Source organism: Triticum aestivum, chromosome 4D (genome assembly GCF_018294505.1).
Source record: "Triticum aestivum cultivar Chinese Spring chromosome 4D, IWGSC CS RefSeq v2.1, whole genome shotgun sequence".
NCBI lineage: Eukaryota > Viridiplantae > Streptophyta > Magnoliopsida > Poales > Poaceae > Triticum > Triticum aestivum.
In genome coordinates this window covers 468,421,224-468,443,397 of record NC_057805.1, presented here as the reverse complement: position 1 = coordinate 468,443,397, position 22,174 = coordinate 468,421,224, and the positions used below count along the sequence as shown (strand labels likewise).

Genomic DNA, 22,174 nt, shown 5'->3' with positions numbered 1-22,174 from the left:
ATGGATCTTTAAGAAGAAGACGGACGCAGATGGTAATGTGACCATCTACAAAGCTCGACTTGTCGCTAAGGGTTATCGACAAGTTCAAGGGGTTGAATACGATGAGACTTTCTCACCCGTAGCGAAGCTGAAGTCCGTCCGAATCATGTTAGCAATTGCCACATACTATGATTATGAGATATGGCAGATGGACGTCAAAACGGCATTCCTTAATGGCTTCCTTAAGGAAGAGTTGTATATGATGCAGCCGGAAGGTTTTGTCGATCCTAAGAATGCTAACAAAGTATGCAAGCTCCAGCGCTCAATCTATGGGCTGGTGCAAGCATCTCGGAGTTGGAACATTCGCTTTGATGAGATGATCAAAGCGTTTGGGTTTACGCAGACTTATGGAGAAGCCTGTGTTTACAAGAAAGTGAGTGGGAGCTCTGTAGCATTTCTCATATTATATGTGGATGAATACTATTGATGGGAAATGATATAGAATTCTTGAAAAGTATAAAGGCCTATTTGAATAAGTGTTTTTCAATGAAGGACCTTGGAGAAGCTGCTTATATATTAGGCATCAAGATCTATAGAGATAGATCAAGACACCTCATTGGTCTTTCACAGAGTACATACCTTGACAAGATATTGAAGAAGTTCAGTATGGATCAGTCCAAGAAGGGGTTCTTGCCTGTATTGCAAGGTGTGCAATTGAGCACGGCTCAATGTCCGACCACGGCAGAAGATATAGAAGAGATGAGTGTCATCCCCTATGCCTCGGCCATAGGGTCTATTATGTATGCCATGCTGTGTACCAGACCTGATGTAAACCTTGCCGTAAGTTTGGTAGGAAGGTACCAAAGTAATCTCGGCAAGGAACACCGGACAGCGGTCAAGAATATCCTAAGTACCTGAAGAGGACTAAGGATATGTTTCTCGTTTATGGAGGTGACGAAGAGCTCGTCGTAAAGGGTTACGTCGACGCTAGCTTCGACACAGATCTGGATGACTCGAAGTCACAGACCGGATACGTGTATATTTTGAATAGAGGAGCAGTAAGCTGGTGCAGTTGCAAGCAAAGCGTCGTGGCGGGATCTACATGTGAAGCGGAGTACATGGCAGCCTCGGAGGCAGCACAGGAAGCAGTCTGGATGAAGGAGTTCATTACCGACCTAGGGGTGATTCCCAATGCGTCGGGCCCAATGACTCTCTTCTGTGACAACACTGGAGCTATTGCCCTTGCGAAGGAGCCCAGGTTTCACAGGAAGACCAGGCATATCAAGCGTCGCTTCAACTCCATTCGTGAAAGTGTTCAAAATGGAGACATAGATATTTGTAAAGTACATACGGACCTGAATGTAGCAGATCCGTTGACTAAACCTCTCCCTAGGGCAAAACATGATCAACACCAGGACGCAATGGGTGTTCGATTCATCACAATGTAACTAGATTATTGACTCTAGTGCAAGTGGGAGACTGTTGGAAATATGCCCTAGAGGCAATAATAAATGGTTATTATTATATTTCTTTGTTCATGGTAATTGTCTATTATTCATGCTATAATTGTATTGTCCGGAAATCGTAATACATGTGTGAATACATAGACCACAACCTGTCCCTAGTAAGCCTCTAGTTGACTAGCTCGTTGATCAACAGATAGTCATGGTTTCCTGACTATGGACATTGGATGTCATTGATAACGGGATCACATCATTAGGAGAATGATGTGATGGACAAGACCCAACTTAAGCATAGCATAAAAGATCGTGTAGTTTCGTTTGCTAGAGCTTTTCCAATGTCAAGTATCTTTTCCTTAGACCATGAGATCGTGCAACTCCCGGATACCGTAGGAGTGCTTTGGGTGTGCCAAACGTCACAACGTAACTGGGTGACTATAAAGGTGCATTACGGGTATCTCCGAAAGTGTCTGTTGGGTTGGCACGGATCGAGACTGGGATTTGTCACTCCGTGTGACGGAGAGGTATCTCTGGGCCCACTCGATAATGCATCATCATAATGAGCTCAATGTGACTAAGGCGTTAGTCACGGGATCATGCATTGCGGTACGAGTAAAGAGACTTGCCGGTAACAAGATTGAACAAGGTATTGGGATACCGACGATCGAATCTCGGGCAAGTAACATACCGATTGACAAAGGGAATTGCATACGGATTGATTGAATCCTCGACACCGTGGTTCATCCGATGATATCATCGTGGAACATGTGGGAGCCAACATGGGTATCCAGATCCCGCTGTTGGTTATTGACCGGAGAGGCGTCTCGGTCATGTCTGCATGTCTCCCGAACCCGTAGGGTCTACACACTTAAGGTCCGGTGACGCTAGGGTTGTAGAGATATATGTATGCGGAAACCCGAAAGTTGTTCGGAGTCCCGGATGAGATCCCGGACGTCACGAGAGGTTCCGGAATGGTCCGGAGGTAAAGATTTATATATGGGAAGTCTTATTTTGGTCGCCGGAAAAGTTTCGCGCTTTATCGGTATTGTACCGGGAGTGCCGAAAGGGGTCCGGGGGATCCACCAAGGGGGTCCACCAGCCCCGGGGGGGCACATGGGCTGTAAGGGGTGCGCCTTGGCCTATATGGGCCAAGGGCACCAGCCCCAAGAGGCCCATGCACAAGAGATAAGAAAGAAGGGAGAGTCCTAAAGGGGGAAGGCACCTCCGAGGTGCCTTGGGGGGGAAGGACTCCCCCCCTGGCCGCACCCTTCCTTGGAGGAAGGGGCAAGGCTGCGCCCCCCCTCTCCCTTGGCCCTATATATAGTGGGGGGAGGGAGGGCAGCAACACACAGCCTGGGCGCCTCCCTCCTCCCCTGCAACACCTCTCTCTCTCTCGCAGAAGCTCGGCGAAGCCCGGCCGGAGACCCGCTACATCCATCACCACGCCGTCGTGCTGTTGGATCTCCATCAACCTCTCCTCCCCCCTTGCTGGATCAAGAAGGAGGAGACGTCGCTGCACCGTACGTGTGTTGAACGCGGAGGTTCCGTACGTTCGGCACTCGGTCATCGGTGATTTGGATCACGGCGAGTACGACTCCGTCATCCACGTTCATTGGAACGCTTCCGCTCGCGATCTACAAGGGTATGTAGATGCACTCCTTTCCCCTCGTTGCTAGTAGACTCCATAGATGCATCTTGGTGAGCGTAGGAAAATTTTAAATTATGCTACGATTCCCAACACTCTTTTCGTGTCGGGTTCAGCGGTAGTCGCGCGGCAGTAAGGCACGGTAGTACCGCCTATTAGCGGTAGTACCGCTCCGGTCGAGCGGTAGTACCGCTACTGCACTACTGCCACCGTTCTCTGCTCTGTCCTGCCTCCTTTTGTCCCGTGTTCTGCTCCTCCAGCGGTAGTACCGCTGGGGTGAGCGGTAGTACCGCTTATCGGCGGTACTACCGCCCCAAGGTTCTTGTTTTGTTGCTCCTTTTCACTGCTTCTTCCGCCCGAGCGGTAGTACCGCTCGTGGAGCGGTAGTACCGCTCGTGTGCGGGCTGAGCACTTAACGGTTGGATTTTCCCCCTCCTATAAAAGGGGGTCTTCTTCCCCAATGAACCTTATCCTTTGAGCTCGTGTTCTTCCCCCATTGTTGACCTTCTTCGAGCTTGCTAACTCTCAATCCCTCCATGGATTCTTGCTAGTTTTTGAGGGAAAAGAGAGAGGAGATCTAGATCCATATTTCCACCAATCACTTTCTCCTCTATGTGAGGGGAACCCCTTGGATCTAGATCTTGGAGTTCTTGGTGTTCTCCTTCTTGTTCTTCCTCTTATTTTCCTCCCTAGCATTAGTTGCTTCGGTGGGATTTGAGAGAGAAGGACTTGGGCACTCCGTGTGCCCTTGCCATTGCATTTGGTGCATCAGTTTGAGTTCTCCACGATGATACGTGAAAGTTACAAGTTGAGAAGCTTATTACTCTTGGGTGCTTGGTACCCTTGAGCTTGTTCCTCTTGGGTGCTTGGGCGCCCTAGACGGTTGGTGGTGTTCGGAGCTCAATTATTGTGGTGTAAAGCTCCGGGCAAGCGTCGGGGTCTCCAATTAGGTTGTGGAGATCGCCCCGAGCAATTTGACGGGTTCCGGTGACCGCCCCAAGGGTTACCAAAGTGTACGGGCTCGGTGACCGCCCCCAAGGGTTGCCATTTGTACGGGTTCGGTGACCGCCCTCAAGGGTCCCTTAGTGGAATCACGGCATCTTGCATTGTGCGAGGGCGTGAGGAGATTACGGTGGCCCTAGTGGCTTCTTGGGGAGCATTGTGCCCCCACACCACTCCAAACGGAGATTAGCATCCGCAAGGGTGTGAACTTGGGGATACATCGTCGTCTCCGCGTGCCTCGGTTATTTCTTACCCGAGCCCTTCACTTATGCACTTTACTTTGTGATAGCCATATTGTTTCTTGTCATATATCTTGCTATCACCTAAGTAGTTTTTCTTGCTTAGCATAAGTTGTTGGTGCACATAGGTGAGCCTAGTTGTTGCAGGTTTTGTGCTTGACAAATTAACCGCTAGGTTTATTCCGCATTTGTTCAAGCCTCAACCGTAATTATTTTAAAGCGCCTATTCATCCCCCCTCTAGGCGACATCCTCGATCTTTCATACGTGATGCCTCATCCATGGCATTGCATGACACTTTGCATGGCATGATGTCTCAAAAGGATGTGAGGGACGAGAAGAAGCGGCAAAGCAAGGACGAGCAAATGAAGCAATACCTAGACTTTCAAAGGAAGAAGCTTGAGATGGAGGAGGCGGCCAAGAGGAGGAAGATCGACATGGAGGAGGCGGCCCGACAAAGGCAGCTCGACATGGAGAAGGCGGCCCGGCAAAGGCAGCTCGACATCGAGGCCGACAATGTCAAGGCCAGGCAGAGGCAACTCTACATCGAGGCCACCAATGCCGCCACCAAAGCGAAGGAGGTGGCCTTTGCGATCATGAGCGTGGACTTGTCCAAGATGAGCGAGAAGACGAGGGCCTGGTTCGAGGCCAGGCAGAAGGAGATGCTCGACGCCGACGGCCTGAACTAGGTCGTCCGATCGGCCGTGGCCGTTCTTTTTGGAGGCTGACATGGGTGCCGCCCGCCCGCTGGGCCGCTGGCTGTGTGCCGGCGAGAAAAACATTCATTTTGGAGGCCGGCTATGTTGCCGGCCGCTGGCTGTGTTGCCGGCGAGGACAACTATTCATTTTGGAGGCTGGCTGTGTTGCCGGTCGCTGGCTGAGTTGCCGGCAATGGACTGGGGCCGCTGGCCTGATGAACTAGGGCTTGGCATTTGAAACGTTGCTCTTTTTTTTTAAATAGACGCGGACAGGATAGGGCAAACGAATGCGGTCGCGCGCTAGGCGCACGGCCACCGCATCCCAGGACACGCCCGGACACGACCCCATTGTTCTACCCAAACGGACAGAATCCGGACAAAACGGACGTCCGTTTGGGATCGCGCGGTGGAGTTGGCCTTAGCTTTCCCAACTAAAATAGAGACTCAGATTCAGTCCGACCAAATTCTGGACAAGGTACGTTCACAGTGCAACTACCATTCCATCGGTACAGATGCGAACCCTGCATGGACCGTCCCTTCAGCCGTCACACCCTGAGCCACGTGCGTCAGATGTACATACATACTATCACTGTATTCTGGCGAGGCACCAATTTCCCCAGCTCGCACTCATTCGCATTAACTGCTGCTGCACAGTTCATCAAGCTGCTACTTGCGGCCCAGATAATATGAGCAAAAGCCCGTGCGAGCCATATCGCTGCTCTCAAGTATAAAGCACTTTAAAAATGGTAAAAATTACACCGAGCTCTCTAGACCACCGAATGGACACTACCTCCACCAGATCGAGCCATCCACGCGCCGCTGTGTCATTCCTCTATCTCAGCCGGTTTGACCTTATCGATTACAGCCAGCAAGTCTTTGTGCATGTACCGCTAAGGACCAACGCCCTGGAATTGCAGTCGTCGTCGTTGAACCCTGCCTGAATAGATCTGAAGCAACTGATACTAAATCTTGGCGTCGCGCACGCCCGACAAGAAACCCTAACCTCATCATCTCAAGGAGACGGCAGAAATCTACACTAGGACTCCGTCGACTATGTTTTTTTTTTCAAAAGATCTAGTGCTGCTGGCTTTTGATTGATTTAGTAAAGAGAGGGGACAAAAGTTTTGATCAAGTGATCGGATGGTTTAAGAGAAGGCCCAGAGCCCGAAAGAGAAACTCGAAGAAGAAGTGTCGTCATCCGCCCAAGCGCCGCACCCGTGAGGAATAAAAAACCTAACATAAGCTATTAGTTGGAGCAAAGGCATTGAGATCCTCAAGGGGAGGCAAATCCAATCTCGTCGGCGAAGCCTAGAGGGGAGGTTGGGACAGTTTGCCCTGAAAGTCAAAGGGAAGAAAAGAAAATGCTGGGAGAAAAATAAGATAAGCACCACTCTCTTTAGAATAGAGAAACAATGCAAGTCAATTTTGTCAAATGAAACGGTGGCTCTCCTTTCTGCCCTCCTCCAGCTAAGGTGCTTCTTCCTCCTTCAACCCCTCACATACGTGGCTCACCTCCGGATGTGACGGCCTGGCAAGCAGCAAGGTCGCCACCTAATCCAAGGTCACCAAGCTCTACCCTTCATCTTCCTCTCCGGAAAAAAAACAACTTACTTCATTTTTTTAGCAACTTGCGTATCGAAAATATAAAGGTGAACATGGGTGCGTGCGCACCCACGTGAATAGTAAATTCATAAAAAATACTAGAAAAAATAAAAAAAATCTGAAATTTCGCGGTATGACCCTTAGTCGACCATTCTACTTACGTGTGAAATTTCATGATGTATTGACACCCATGGTATTCTTACTGGAGAAAATACAAATGGGACTGTACTATTCATTAAATAGTGTTTTCTAATATAGCTTCGATTTTTTTTATTTTTACCCAGACCACCATGGATGTGATTTCTTCGTGAAACTTCATGTGCGAGTATACCGGTTGACTATATTTTATTTTAAAATAAATTCAGTTTTTTCTAGCATTTTTCGAATTTACTATTCATAAAGGGTGCGCACGCACCCATGTTCACCAAATCCGTGTCCCTTGCGTATAGCAAACACAAAGAAAAATTGATAACTTTATTGTATTTATTTATAGGCGGTCATTCTACGGAAATGATTTTCCTCTCCAAAAACCACTATTAGGAGCGTTGCCATTAGTTAAGATGGAAAAAAGATGTTACTATTTGCAAACAGGCCATACAAAGTTACAAACTGCTGAAATCATCTTGAGTTCTTGACCAAAAGATGGATTTTCAGTTTTTAAAATGTTTTATCTTTTAAATGAAAAATCCGATTAAATATCCGTTTTCACCATTAAATCCCTCGCATTGATATGTTTTGTTCCTTCCATATCAACATGGGATTAGGGCAATGCCGATGAAGATCCTCATGTTTTGTTCCTTCCACACATTCCAACAAGCGGATAACTACCAGGCGGCAAGCCTGGCAAGCAATCCAAAAAAACGAACAAGGGGATAACTACACCAGATGTTTTTTCCACAAAGCCAAAAACTTCAATTTACTTCACTGCATTAGCAGGAGACGTACAGTCCGGCCAGAAGAACAAAACAAGGGACATAACAAACAATTGGGCATTTCGCTCATTCCAGATTTGGTGGTGAAAACGGATTTTTAATTCAATTTTTAATTAGGAGATAAAACATTTCGCTCATTCCAGTTTTGAAGATCTCGTCGAGACGGATTTAATGGTGAAAACGGATTTTTAATTCAATTTTTTAATTAGGAGATAAAACACTTTTAAGCCGAAAACCAAAAAAAGCCCGCTGATGTCATCTGTTCACATGTGGCAAAATGAGTAGTAAAGGAGGCATGTGGGCGATGTGCAAGATGCCACACCTGTGGATGTTAGTTTTTTTCATACAAAAAAAAAATCATATTTTGCAGATCCAATTTTTTTGAAAAATACACATGAATATAGGGATATGTTTTCGTGAAAGCTACACACAAAAAAAATCATGCGCATCTCACACCAAAGTGTATCCCATCATCAAATTTTACAGAAATTATATTTCATCATGAAATTTTATAGAAATGTAGTATACGTCTCTATATTCATTTGTGTGTGTTTTCAGAATTTATTTTCTAAACTTGATTTTCGAATATTATTGTTTTTCTTCAAAAAAGGGCTCCATGGAGCTCGGGAACAAAGAAAATAGCCTATGTTGGATGCTTTCATGTGTGGTCGAGGCCAGCTCCCCGGGGATTAGGGGATTGCAGATGAGCGATGAAGATCCTCCATGTTTATGTTCCTACCACACATTCCAACAAGCGGATAACTGCACCAAATGTTCTTTTCAACAAAACCAAAAAACTTTGATTTATTGCACTGCATAAGCAGGAGACGTACAGTGACCAGAAGAACAAAAAAAAGGGGGGGGGGGGGGGGGGGGGGGGGACAAACAACTGGGCATTTTGCTCTTCCACATCTCTTGAGTAGTAGAGGATCATGTTACAAGTATTTTATACCAATTGAATCAACGTTATCAGCTGTCAATTTGATATGTGGTTTTATACCATGCTACATGTGTGTAGCATCTAAAAGGAACAAATTAGGGCCGTTATGGTCTTGTGGCAAACATGAACATTTCATTCACATTGCAAACAACAACATTTCATTACATCCGTAAAACAAAACAATATTACTATCTACCACGATACTACTACTAAGCAGTGAGTGAGCCTGTTGTTCCTCATAATGCGGCACTACCACACGATCGACTTTAACTGCAAAATAGAGATACATTGCCAGAATCTAATCTGTCAAATAAATCCTCCAGTGCTCACCGGTGGCGCATTTACCGAGAAATACTCTTCCATGCTTTTACTTCAGAGCATCCTTGCTTCCAAGTTCCAACAGGTTTTGAGGTAGCAAGCAGGCTCTTTGAGTAATTGGGTGTGTTGCTTTTGTCAACGATTGCAACAGACTATGCTAATTGATCAATTCACTGGATCATTTGGGTGAAGTAAGTGGAAGAACTGCTCAATCGCCTTTTCTTGCATGCTTTGCTTGATTCTGCGCCAACTTCTGCCTCGTCGTCGTCAGCAAAGTTCTGATCAGAGACCTCTGCAGAGAGAAACATGGCATCAGAAATTTAGTTCGCTGCAGGATGCTGTTTTTGCACATGGTTAACATAAGACAATAGCATCTTTAACTATATATATGTTATGAGCTTACAGATAATTATCTTAGAGCTATAGCACAATCAGCTATGTGTATATGATGATGCACCAGACACTGGATGAGGTAATTGAACTAGTTACCTGTATTTTCATCGAGAAGGTTTTCTCCCTTGCAAGCTCCCAATTCCCTTCCATGTGACAACGGAGTGCTCCCAGGGACAGTACGGATACCGGATTCGTGATCACCCACTGAAGTTTGTGCCCCAACACCTCTTGCACTGCTGCTGCAATCACGCGATCTGAAATGCTGAATCCAGGGGTTTGCAGGCAGGTTTTGTTTGGCCCCGACTTGAGCACAAGCATTGGGCCTCTCAAACTCGACTTTCTTCCACACTCCAGCTCCACCTTGGAGAACCTTGAACCCAGTGGTACCTGGATCTTTCTTGTTCACGTTGTTACCGTGATTGTAGAGTCGCTTGATGAAAGAAGCTTCCATGGAGCTTATGTAATCCGTGTGCCTCTCGTCCGTCCATCCCGCCGACATCAAGGTAGTGACCTGGTTACCCTGTGAAAGAACAGCATATGCCGCTAATCAGTTTATTTCCAGGGCGTATGATTTTCGACAACATGAAAGTAAAGGGCGGATCCAGAAATCCATGCTCAAGGGCACACTAGTAGCATTTCCAAATTCATTTTATTGATTTTGGCAAGATTAGTGCTGTTTTCATGACTTGCAATTCACAATTATTATATGCACACAACGAGCAGGGGCGCCGTGCCGTTTTCTCAATTTGTGGAAGGAGGGCGTCCTCGCTATGTTTTGAAGGGAAGAGACCTCTTTGGGAACAATGGCATGACAATTCATCAGACAAGTAACAAGTGGTGATTAAAGCACTAGTTAATCTTGGTCCTTGGATGGAGAAAAAGAGTGGTAAGCAACAACAGACCATGCAAATGACTAACAAAATGGAGCAATAATGCATCACACAACATACATAAAATAAAATATTCGTTCTAAAACATACTAGTACATATAAATAAATAAAATAAAACTGGAGAAGAGGAACATGTGGCGGACCTGGGCAATGCCGACGTCTGCCGGCTCCGGCTTGACCGAGCGATCCAGGTACACCTCGCCCATCTGATACTTGGCAAGAGAAGAAGGGACCGACAAGGGGGACGGACAGGCAGAGGCCCCCGAGGAACGGATTCGTCTCTGCTTCCCTGAAACTAGAAAGATGGATCTCTTCCCCGCGGATTTCCTTGCGGAGATGTGGCGCGGAGAGGCGGGCAGGAAGAAGATCCAAGGGACGGGGGGCAAGGGAGACGCAAATCCCCTTGAATTGAGCCCGCCCGCGTGGAGGCCGGAGAAGAGACGGGCGCGGAGGAGATTTGGAGCCCCAACGACCGGAAAACAATCAAGAAGAGACGGAGAAGATCCGGGCCAAGAACCGACCCCCACGGAAGACAGATCGAGCGAGCGAGCGAGCAAACGGTGGCGGGAAGGAGCGAGGATCCGTGGAATTCGGCCGGCGTGCTCTCTCTCGGACGGCACGGGAGGAGGGGAGGGGAAAGAAATAGGAGCAAGCAGGCAAAGAATGGATGAGCAAGCCAAGCGGACGGGCGGAGGAAGGAAGGAAGCACGGGACGGGACGCAAGTATTTCTCCTCCGCCCGCAAATATCAAGGGAACGGACGCCCTTTTTGCGCCTACGTGCCGGCGCTTTTCCAGCGTGGCGGAGGCGACAGGTGGCGGCGCGGCGCGGGGACGGAAATATCTGGCGGCCGCGCGGGGCGAGATATTTGTTGGCCGCCTGCCAGAAAGATCTGCGGAGGCGGGGCGGAGCGGAGCACGGGGGAAGGAGAGGAGAGCAGAGCGGCCAGGGAGGGAAGGGTCGGCGTGCGCTTTACTACCCACTGGGCCACTCTCATCTGCAAACACTGTGGCGACGCCAGAGCTTTCCCGTGCGGTTACGTGGACGCGCCGTGTTTTCGCTAGCCGACATGCGGACGGGTCGACGTGGGCGACGGTGCACCGCACCGGGGGGTCGACGAGGACGGCCAATGCTTTCCCTGTCCAACTCCAATCGTGTACGTACGTATGTATGTATTCTCTCTTGTTACCGTGATCCGTCGTTTCTGACCATTAGATCCGCATCTAACAACTTTGAGTTAAGAGCATCTACAACCGCAACGTCAAAGTCTCTCCGTTTCTTTTTAGTTTGCATATAAGATTTGGTCAAAGTCAAACTTTGTTAATTTCGACTAAATTTATAGAAAAATATATCAAGGTTCACAATATGAAATCAATACGGTTAGATGCATCATGAAATTAATTTTCATACCATATAGCTTTAGCATTGTAGATGTTGATATTTTTTTAATATAAAGCTGGTCAAACTTTACAAAGTTTGACTTTGACCAAACCTTATATGCAGACTAAAAAGAAACGGAAGGAGTATATGTATATCCAAACTAGAGTGTTTTCTTTCAAGTTTATGGACAAGTTTTTTTTTTCTTTTGAATTTGTTTGGATTGCTAACCATGTGTATCACATGATCCGTTGCAACGCACGAACACATTGCTAGTAGATAGAAGAATATGTCTGCGCGTTTTTTCCTCCTTTTGAAAAAGAGGATCTTCTACAACGGCAGGTCCGGTTTACATTACGCTTTCCGCTACGACATCTTGTGTTTGCCAGTAAACATCCTTGTTCATGATATGGAGCTGCGTACGTGTACGAATGTGCACCGCCCAGGCCACCGTGTGATAGCTAGGCCTAGTCTTGACGGCCGCCCGTACTCTAACATGTCCTCTTACCACGCCGTTGCTATGAATCGCGTAGCCAAACCTAATGCAAGCATTCAGGTTTCAGATAATTCTCTTCATAATATCTAATCATGGAGTAGGATTTTTATCTTCTTCTTTTTTGAATTTTTGGATGCCTTTGTTCAGTCATTATCCACAACAGGAAGGCTTGAGCTACAGCCCAGACGGAATGGAACATCCTCTCCAGACGATCTCATACAGCTAGCAAAGCCATGGCAGGAGAGGATATGATCCGCCTCTTTCGAAAAGGAAAAATAAAATGATATGGCCTACTGGCAGCTCAGATATGCATGGCCTAGCAGTACTACCATATATCTCCTGTTGATGTACCTACCACAGGAAATATCTCAAAAGACAATTATTGAGGGGTCCACAAGGAATATCTTGAGAGACTAATCCAGTTTCTACACACCCTCTTTTGAAAATTGCAGCTGACCAAGCCCATCAATATATCCACGCAGCTTAGATATCATCAGGATTTTCCTCAAAAAAATATCATCAAGATTTTTCTCTCCGAACACATCTTTCTGATGCAGAGGCCGGGGCCATTCCTCCTTTTCCAAAAAAAAAAGATTTCTCTCTCCAAATAAAAAGTTATCATTAGGATATTGTCCATGCTTTCTTCTCCGTTACTGGCACAAACCTTGGGTTTTACTCCAGGGAACATGGAAAGCAATCGGTTACTGCTTCGGTTTCCAACTGCAAACAAGATAATGATATCTAAGATCCCTTTATCACTTTTGCCCTTCTGCAAAGTTCTTCTTTGTTTTACAAATCTCCTTTTTGTTCCAGTATGGTTGTCAGCTCAATTCACTGGTGGACTCTACAACAATGTGACAATGACACATAGAAAATGCTAAACAATTGAATCGCGCTAGCTAGCTACAACTGGGAAGCCACGGGGGCTTCGGATTGCAGGCTCTCCTGGCTCCTGCGGGACAGCATCTTAGAATCCTGCGAGCAGAAACACGATAGCATATTAGACTACGATAATGGCCGCACCCGCGATGCACAAAGAACCAGAACAGGAGAGAGCATTTACCTGCACTATGGACTGAGCACAAAACTTTCCTGACAAAACCGCACCCTCCATGGAAGCCAAGTATTTCTGCTTTGTGTAATCGCCGGCCAGATAGAACCCTTCGATCGGTGATCGTTGCAGTGGTCGGCAAGGTTCGCAATTCGGCACGGTCTTGTAAACGGACCTGTAACAGCGAGCCAGAAAAGTGTAAGGTTTGTAAGAGAAGAAGAGCACAACAAGCCTCCTTTTGATTAGTTATCACTTTATCAGGAAGGGTGTCAGGGAAATGTCCTGACCTCGGTGTCTTCACAACATGGTATTTAAGAATCTTTGCTTTACTCTGGTCAGCAGCGATTTCATCAGGAAACAACTTGGCTAGCTCGAGCATAGTTGCTTCGATGATTTCGGTGTCACTCCGCCCGATCCATTCCTCTGCTGGAGCAAAGACCAACTCCAGCATTGAACGGTTTGGATCATAGTACTCCTGTAAACAGTTAGAAAAGAAAAGGAAAGAGAAACGATGAGTATGTGTTCATGTCCTTGGTTCTTTGTCCTAAGCTATTACGGTATTATTATAGGAAAAAAGCAATTACGATTAATAAATCAGCAGTCAACTGACATGTCAGCAATGACAAAAGGATGCCATACTTCATTCTTTGAGATAACTAAAATTTGCAATGCCAACAGTAATTATTAGTTTAATAATGAAGTCCTTCTGCGGCACATGCATATTTTTTACATAGGCGTATAGACTTTGGGGCATTTGGTCATAGTGAAATATAAATTCAGGTTAACCCGCATGCAATACTTAGAAGTGAACTGCAAACTAAGCATAAATCGTCAAGTTAGTACCTTGCACGCTAAAGACATGTCTGCATAAACGCTTAAAAGTGAACTCCTGAAACAGAAAGATCAATATATTGTAAGGGACATATGTTATATAGTACAGTATCAACCAAGAATTCAAACATGGAGTAGGAAAGAATGCACCCAATTTGAATACTGGACAACAAATTCATTAGGCGTCAACAATAAGATCAGTATGACCAAAAGACATACCTGCTGAAAAGAAGGTGGTCATACGTGTTTTTCAGTTTTCTGTCAAACCTGAAATATCCAAAAATCAACAGAAACACTAAGAGGTATTTCAAAAATTCATGGGGCACACGGCCACAAGTAGAACCACAACACATAAATGGCGTGTTAACTTAGAACCAAACATTTAAATCAACTAACCATATATGAACATTGATGACAGGAACTCCCACCAACTTATCCAGCCTTTTGAAATAAGAGATCTCTCTCCACTCTTGTGGTACAAGAAGCTTGAAGATATCGACTGAATCACAAGCTAGTCAGTTAAACTGAATAGGTGCAAAGGAAGCATGATTCTTGAAAATAAATCGCACCTGGTGCTGCACAAACATATGCATCTCCAGTTATTTGAGTCCCATCAGTAAGTGCAAAGTGCTTCACAGTTCCGTCAGGGTTCAGTTCAATTTTCTGAATACGAGAATTCAGCCGGACCTCACCACCCAAAGACTGAATGTGGTTAACAATAGGCATGCATAGCCTTTCAGGAGGATTACCATCCAAGAATGCCATTTTCGAGCCATGCTTCTCCTACACATTTACACAGTTTTTTCATTAAGTAATACCCCTAAGTTGTCGTTATGGTGTGATTGTGTCAACGAATGTTTGTATCTTCTAAAGGTAATAAAGGACAGAATATGTCAACTATGTCTCCAGGAGGAATAGAGGAAATGAAGTTGTACCTGGAGAAATCGGTTTAGAGCAATCAGGATGCACTGCATGGATAACTCGTCAGGGTTTATGAAATTGAGTGCCTTGGACATTGCAATAAAAACCTCGTCGTTGACTCGATCAGGAACACCCTGTGCTGATTAAATAACTGTATCAGAAACTGTATTGACTCATTTACTGAGAACAAAAGAAAGAAAATACTCCCTCCGATCCATATTAATTGACGCTGGTCATCAACATTTTAGTACAAATAAGAAAGGTGAACCTGCTGTGTAATAATTAACAAAGAAGAACCTACATTCTCTTCGTTTGCTCACTTGGGATTTAACTTGAAAGATTCATAAAACTACAAGCATTGTTTAAGCCTAAATTTGCATACAAAAGGGCTTGGTTGAAGATGAAAGATGGAAGCTTGAGCATTTATGGACCAAAGAATATGACAATAGAAGGCAGCAATGGATTAGCAAACAAATATTTTCTTGTTACAACGTAGCCTCATAGAGATTGCAATATGTTTACTGCAGTGACGAATCTAAATGACACAGTGAGCTCATACCTGCTTTTCCATCCATTCTGAAACAGTTAAGCCATCTTGAGCTTCAACGTAAGCTTGGCCACCAAGCATTGCAGGTAGAAGCCCAATAGCAAACTTCACCTTCTCCGGCCAAGTAAGCATTTCATTGTTTTTCAGTATGGCCCACACTCCTGTTAAATGCATGCATAGTCAACGATAACCTGACATTGATTGGCAGAGTAGCTCTACAGCCATGATCAAACTTGTTTGTATTTACTAATTGACCCACTAGTTGATTCATATATTAGCACTTAAAGAACTAACACTAGGATGCATTTCTGAGTTCTCTTGGCATTCTTTCTTCTATTGAGCAAAACCAGGGCTATGTATAACCTTACCATTTAAGGGCGCCGGCAAAGTCTCTGGGAAATCAAAACGGCTGTATTCTCCTGGTTTGTTTGGCATGGCAAATATCATGGAGTGTTCCTTCCATTGCAAGCGATCACTAATACCAAGCTCAGCAAACAAATTCTGCACATTGGGATAAGCTCCAACTGAAAAGAAAAACATATGGTTACATACTTACATATATGCACAGAATGAAAAGTATCATACACATGCTATTAGAAGGAAAGAGAAGGCTGGTAGAAGAAAAATTTATAGACAAAAAGAAACTATTCAACCAAGCCAACCATGCCGTATGGAACATTAAAATCTAAACTAATGTATGTGATGTTCGTGTACAAACTTCCAGGCTTAAAAGAGTTTGGGACCGATCTTTACTTCCGCAAGAATTCCTTTCTTAATAATGGCCATGCATAAAGTCCACTAAAAACACTTTTTTTAAAATAAGGCCCACCTAGTAGAAATTCAAACAAAAATAATAGTTGACAGAATGAAACACTTTCCTTCTTTTTTGCAGTTTCAGAACCTGAACATGACTCCTCAGAGATCAGTTTGTACTTCACTCAAGGTGTTTTATCATATTTGTCTGAAACATCTACCTATACACTGGTAATGGAAGTAACCTAGATAACACACAGAAGCAGAAAGAGAACCTCAAAGAACCAGAACCAGAGCTTACAAAAAATATGAAGGCCAGTCTCGTACCAATCACCATCTTCATCCTTCCATGCAGCTAACTGTTCAAGGCATACAACGATAGAAACAATAAGAAACAAGGCTGAAGACAATAAATGAAAATTAAGATCACATAACGAGCACAATTTTAGAGATGAGATAAGCAAGTATGTAAGTAATGATCAGACCTTTCCGCCCAACACATCTCTTGCCTCAAGCACTATGGGTTTATGGCCAGCATCTGCCAGGTACTTTGCAGTTGATAGACCAGCCAATCCTGCAAAATTCACACCAGAAACTAGTAACGCTAAGAGGCAATGGTGATTCTCTCAAGGGTATCTGGTGTGCGAAAAATTATACATGTTTAAATTTTGGAGTTACATCAGACTTCAGACCTGCACCAGCAATCACGACCTGTAATGGTTTACTGGGGCGTTCACTGCTTCTAAACGACGAAGAAAGCTGGCCAGCTTCCAAATAGTTAATTGTGTTCTCTAGTGGAGGCCTTGGAAAATCTTGGCAAACAACCTGCAAAAGGGGCAAACAATTATTTCATGAGAAATATGCTATGGGGAGATGAAATAACGAATAGGCTTTTCCGAAAATAGAAACAGAGGCAAAATCTTAACCTGCAGAGCACGAAGTCCACGTCGTGATCCTTTTCCTTTATTCCTTAAGCCAGGGGAAGTCGAACTAAAGGTCGTACGATGGCTAGTTTTTAGTGCTTGGACACTGCTGCTTGTGAAGCACCTCTGTGTATGAAGTTGCCCAGCAAAAGATCTTACTTGCTTTGCTCCAGCTATGTTCATAGACGATAGACAGCCGGTGTCCATACTGAAGCAAGTACACTGGCAGATTCTTGTCAACCTTATATTCAACCAACAGGCGCAGGAGAAATCTGCATAATCAAGAAGAGCAATTAGACTGGTAGCTCATGAGGCCCTCCGCTATTAAGACAAGCTGTGTAACAAGCCAATCGATTCGGACTGCCATAACAAGTCACAATTTGCCGAGAGCCAAATGACAGGATTCCATCCATTTAGAGTGGAGCGGTTTTTCAATTGAGGAGATGAGAATAGAAGTGTAGAGAAAAGGATGAGGGCAGCCGTATCATCAACTGCAGATATGAGAGCTCCAAACGATCCATTTATTTCCTAATACATGAAATGGGCGAATGGGGTGTGGCTGCAGGGTGAGCAAATCAAGCACGCAGCATCCATCCGGTGAAGTCTAGGGCCGATTTTCGCGGTCGATCGGGAATTTCACCGCCTCTAATCGAACCTAAAGTATAATAAACCCCCAGAAAATCCCCAACTCCAGGGCTGGGCTGCTACCCACCCCGCCCCAACGCTTGCCGCGCGGATTATTGGTAGCAGTGCGCTAAACGGGGGAACTGGAGCCGCGCCGGCGCAAAGGGAATGGCAGGGTAAAGCCGCCTGGCTGCCTCGTGCGGGGAGGGGAGACTTACCACCAGGGGGGCGGAGGAGAGGGGCGGAGCGGCGAGGCGGAGGGAGTCCAGAGTCCAGGCGCGAGGGGAGGGGCACGGGGGAGCTTTATGCACGGCGCGGGATAAGGCTCGTCGCCGGTTGGGGGTTTGGCCTGGCCTGGGGCGGGGGGGAAGGGACAAAGCTGGGGGAGTCGCTGAGGCGAGGAAGATGTGGTGGCGGAGGATGCCTTTTGGCGCGTGGTGCGCTCTACGTTTCCCGTGGAATATACCGCGGCCACCTCACACGTTTTCAGGGCCTGTCTTCTTTGGCCTGCAGGAGTTGCACCAACATGGTTGTTTGGTGGCTGTCCACGAGAATTCTCTCGTAGCACCAACGAGGGCGTTCAGGGCAACTCCATTGCACGTCACAAAATCGCCCCTGAACGTTTGGACTAGCGCGTCCGAGTGTTTTTTTGCGGTCGAATGACCTTGGAGCATTAGCCGGAAAATCGTGACATGGACGGCCCTCTCAAACTGGCCCTATACGTCCGAACTGACACCCCTCATATCAAAACTCAGGGCAAATATGGGGAGCCCTAAACGCGCCCGGACGCTTTCGACACATCGGATCAGACATACAGGATCCACTGCAAATTTCATTAAATCGCCCCCGACCTAGCCAAACCTGCCATTTTCGTCTCCTCTCTTCTCCATCGTCCCAGCCGGCCCTCCACTAGCTTCGTCGTCACCCTTGCCCCGACGTCGTTCCGGCTCCACAGTGGTTCCACCACCGTCACGGAACTCCTCACTGTCATTTTCGCCGCCCCGGACGCCGCCGTGGTAAGTCCCGCTCCTCCCGTCCTACACTTTGCCCTCTATGTGTTCGACAAAATGTCTGACCGTTTTTTTTATTCTTTTGTAGCCAAAACAATGGATTCGTCGGGGTCTTCGAATGAGGAGTATCAAGACAAGGAGCTTGATGCTTCTTTTGTAGCCAAAACAATGGATTCATCGGGTTCTTCGAATGAGGAGTATCAAGACAAGGAGCTTGATGCATTCATTTGAAAAGAGTTTATCGATTCATCCGGACAACGAAGATGTTGAGTTGATGATGATGACCAGCATCCAGGAGAAAATGGAGAGGGAAGTGGAGCACATTCTGAATTTCAGGGGTTCGGTCAAAGGGAGGAGAGTTCTAAACCGGGATAGGGTCGCTGGTGCACAACTGCTCTATAAGGACCACTTTTGGCCCGGACCAACATTCCCTGATACATTTTTTCGTCGATGCTTCCGTATGCGCAAACCCTTGTTTTCTGCGCGACGTCGGCGGAGTGGAGGCACATGATCCCTACTTCAGGCTCAAGAGGGATTGTTGCAGACAACTCTCATTATCTCCTTTGCAGAGATGCATGGATGCTTTGAGAATGCTTGCATTAGGTACCGTTGCCAATGCCGTTGGTGAGATGATCCGGATGGGAGAGAGCACATGCCTTGATACCACTATGAAATTTGCCCTTGTCGTGGTGTAGGTGTTTGCAGCAGGGTATCTGAGAGAACCAATTGTGCAAGATATAGAAAGGTTGATGGTCATTGAAGCGACAAAGAGGTTTTTAAGTTATACTTGGTTCAGTCAATTGCATGCATTGGCAATGTAAGAACTCCCTCAAAGATTTGCGCAGGATGTACTAAGGTCACACCAAAGAGGTCACTATCATACTAGAAAGCAGTGGCATTAAGGGACTTGTGGATTTGGCATGCATTATTTGGCATGCTTGGTTCTCACAGCGACATTAATGTTCTCTAGATATCTCTATTGTTCAAGAGACTTTGTGATGAGAGGTGATGATCCAATTTTTGCGTTAATTTACAGTTTTTATTGTGTACCGTATTAGTAGGATTTTTCGGATCCTCCGCCTATCTTGTCGGTGATCGTCCGCTGGTTCTTCTCAGCGAACTCCGGCAACATCGTCTCGGACATGTTGCCGGCGACATTGACGAAGTCGGGGTTGGCAAGGTCCATCCGCATGGACCAACATGTGCTTCACCGATGCATGCCAAGGAACCCCCTTAGAAACGCGACCGACTTGAACCCACCCAATATGTTTAGCACCAACGCCATGTCGACGGTGCCGCTAGACAGCGGCGCCATGCCGAGGAAGGTGAACACCATGGCGTCAACTCCCATGGTCTTGTTCACCCCCACCTTGTACCCCTTCGGGTCCTCCGTCATTATGATGCCCCCCGCCCGCCTCACGTCCTCCACTAGCTTCTCTCCCCGATGGCGTCGCCATAGAGCGTGGCCACCCCTTCCTCCGTCGCGGCCTCTAGCACGCCGGCCAGCGCCAGATTGCGGCAGAGCTCGCTAGCGTGCAAGAGCCACCCGCCCGGCAGGGACACGACGCTTAGGCCTAGGTCGGCGAGCGCGGCCACCCCCTCCTCCGCTCGTCTGCCACCCGTGTACGCATCTGGTGTGCGGGGCGATGGTTCCAGTGGTGGGGCGTGTAAACTACCAAAAAGGCTTTCGCCCCACTTTATATATAAAGCACCGATCACAATAAGCACCCAGTACAAACACACGCCACCGCAACACACGCACACACCCAGGGTAGGATACATAGGCGCTGAGCGCAGCAACACCACCCCTAGCACTACCACCACGAAGAGATGAAGCTACATATGACGGACCATGTGCTTCAAGGCGGCGCCTTCAGGAAGGGTACGACACCGGAGCGCCGCCACCGCCCGATCCAAGGATCAGAGTTTCCCCTGGAGCCGCATGATGGGCAGTGAGAGCCGCGACGACGCCTTCAAGAAGGGAACGATCTCCGCCGCCGCCGGTCTGTCCGAAGATAGAGCATGTTTTCACCTCAGCCAACACTCACCGCCACCGAACGCCACACCCCGGCAACCACGCCGCCCACACGGCCATGATGACCGGGCAGCACCAAGGCACGGGCTTTGCCCAAAAGCACCGCGCTACCACCACCAAGGCCGCCGCCCCGGCATTCAAGACCTTGACACCACCTCACCCGAGACCCGCCGCAACCCCAACTAAAGAGATGGGCGGAAAGGTCCCACCTTTCGGACCCCTGGGCGAACCCAGTGTCGAGACCGATAGGTCGGCCAGAACTGGCATGCACCGGCCCATCCTGCTGCCCCGTGCGCGAGACGAGCTTGGTCCTGCAGCACCGAAAAGGGGACGAGGTCAGTCCTGCTGCACCATGCGCGAGACGAGCTCAGTCCTGCTTCATCGTGCGCGAGATGAGCTCAGTCCTGCAGCACCGGGCGTGAGACGAGCGGTAGACCGCAGCTAGGAGAGGACCAGCCCTTTGATGGGAGTAACGCACGGGCGACGAGGAGATGGTGAAGGAAATATGCCCTAGAGGCAATAATAAAGTTATTATTTATTTCCTTATTTCATGATAAATGTTTATTATTCATGCTAGAATTGTATTAACCGAAAACTTAGTACATGTGTGAATACATAGACAAACAGAGTGTCACTAGTATGCCTCTACTTGACTAGCTCGTTGAATCAAAGATGGTTAAGTTTCCTAGCCATAGACATGAGTTGTCATTTGATTAACGGGATCACATCATTAGGAGAATGATGTGATTGACTTGACCCATTCCGTTAGCTTAGCACTTGATCGTTTAGTTTACTGCTATTGCTTTCTTCATGACTTATACATGTTCCTATGACTATGAGATTATGCAACTCCCGATTACCGGAGGAACACTTTGTGTGCTACCAAATGTCACAACGTAACTGGGTGATTATAAAGGTCCTCTACAGGTGTCTCCGAAGGTACTTGTTGGGTTGGCGTATTTCGAGATTAGGATTTGTCACTCCGATTGTCGGAGAGGTATCTCTGGGCCCACTCGGTAATGCACATCACTATAAGCCTTGCAAGCATTGTAACTAATGAGTTAGTTGCGGGATGATGTATTACGAAACGAGTAAAGAGACTTGCCGGTAACGAGATTGAACTAGGTATTGAGATACCGACAATCGAATCTCGGGCAAGTAACATACCGATGACAAAGGGAACAACGTATGTTGTTATGCGATTTGACCGATAAAGATCTTCGTAGAATATGTGGGAGCCAATATGAGCATCCAGGTTCCGCTATTGGTTATTGACCGGAGACATGTCTCGGTCATGTCTACATAGTTCTCAAACCCGTAGGTCCGCACGCTTAACGTTCGGTGACGATTTTTATTATGAGTTTATGTGTTTTGATGTACCGAAGGTAGTTTGGAGTCCCGGATGAGATCGGGGACATGACGAGGAGTCTCGAAATGGTCGAGACATAAAGATCGATATATTGGACGACTATATTCGGACATCGGAAAGGTTCCAAGTGATTCGGGTATTT

The 22,174-nt window shown here is 46.8% G+C and overlaps 2 protein-coding genes across 2 annotated transcripts; both read right to left on the bottom strand.

Moving 5' to 3' along the window:
- Positions 1-8,590: 8,590 nt before the first annotated feature.
- LOC123098692 (cold-regulated protein 27) lies at positions 8,591-10,968 on the bottom strand. Its single transcript, XM_044520745.1, has 3 exons — positions 10,240-10,968; positions 9,303-9,726; positions 8,591-9,105 (listed from the first exon to the last, which is right to left on the bottom strand). The coding sequence occupies exons 1-3, from the start codon at positions 10,300-10,302 to the stop codon at positions 8,984-8,986; spliced, it is 609 nt and encodes a 202-aa protein (XP_044376680.1). The 5' UTR covers positions 10,303-10,968; the 3' UTR covers positions 8,591-8,983.
- A 1,735-nt stretch (positions 10,969-12,703) lies between these two features.
- Positions 12,704-18,016, bottom strand: LOC123098691 (15-cis-phytoene desaturase, chloroplastic/chromoplastic). Its single transcript, XM_044520744.1, has 15 exons — positions 17,837-18,016; positions 16,998-17,266; positions 16,764-16,896; positions 16,557-16,645; positions 16,373-16,430; positions 15,687-15,842; positions 15,331-15,479; positions 14,786-14,905; positions 14,420-14,633; positions 14,247-14,349; positions 14,070-14,117; positions 13,863-13,908; positions 13,307-13,494; positions 13,032-13,194; positions 12,704-12,943 (listed from the first exon to the last, which is right to left on the bottom strand). Exons 2-15 carry the CDS (start codon positions 17,199-17,201, stop codon positions 12,872-12,874), a joined length of 1,743 nt encoding a protein of 580 aa, XP_044376679.1. The 5' UTR covers positions 17,202-17,266; positions 17,837-18,016; the 3' UTR covers positions 12,704-12,871.
- Between the last annotated feature and the right edge of the window lie 4,158 nt (positions 18,017-22,174).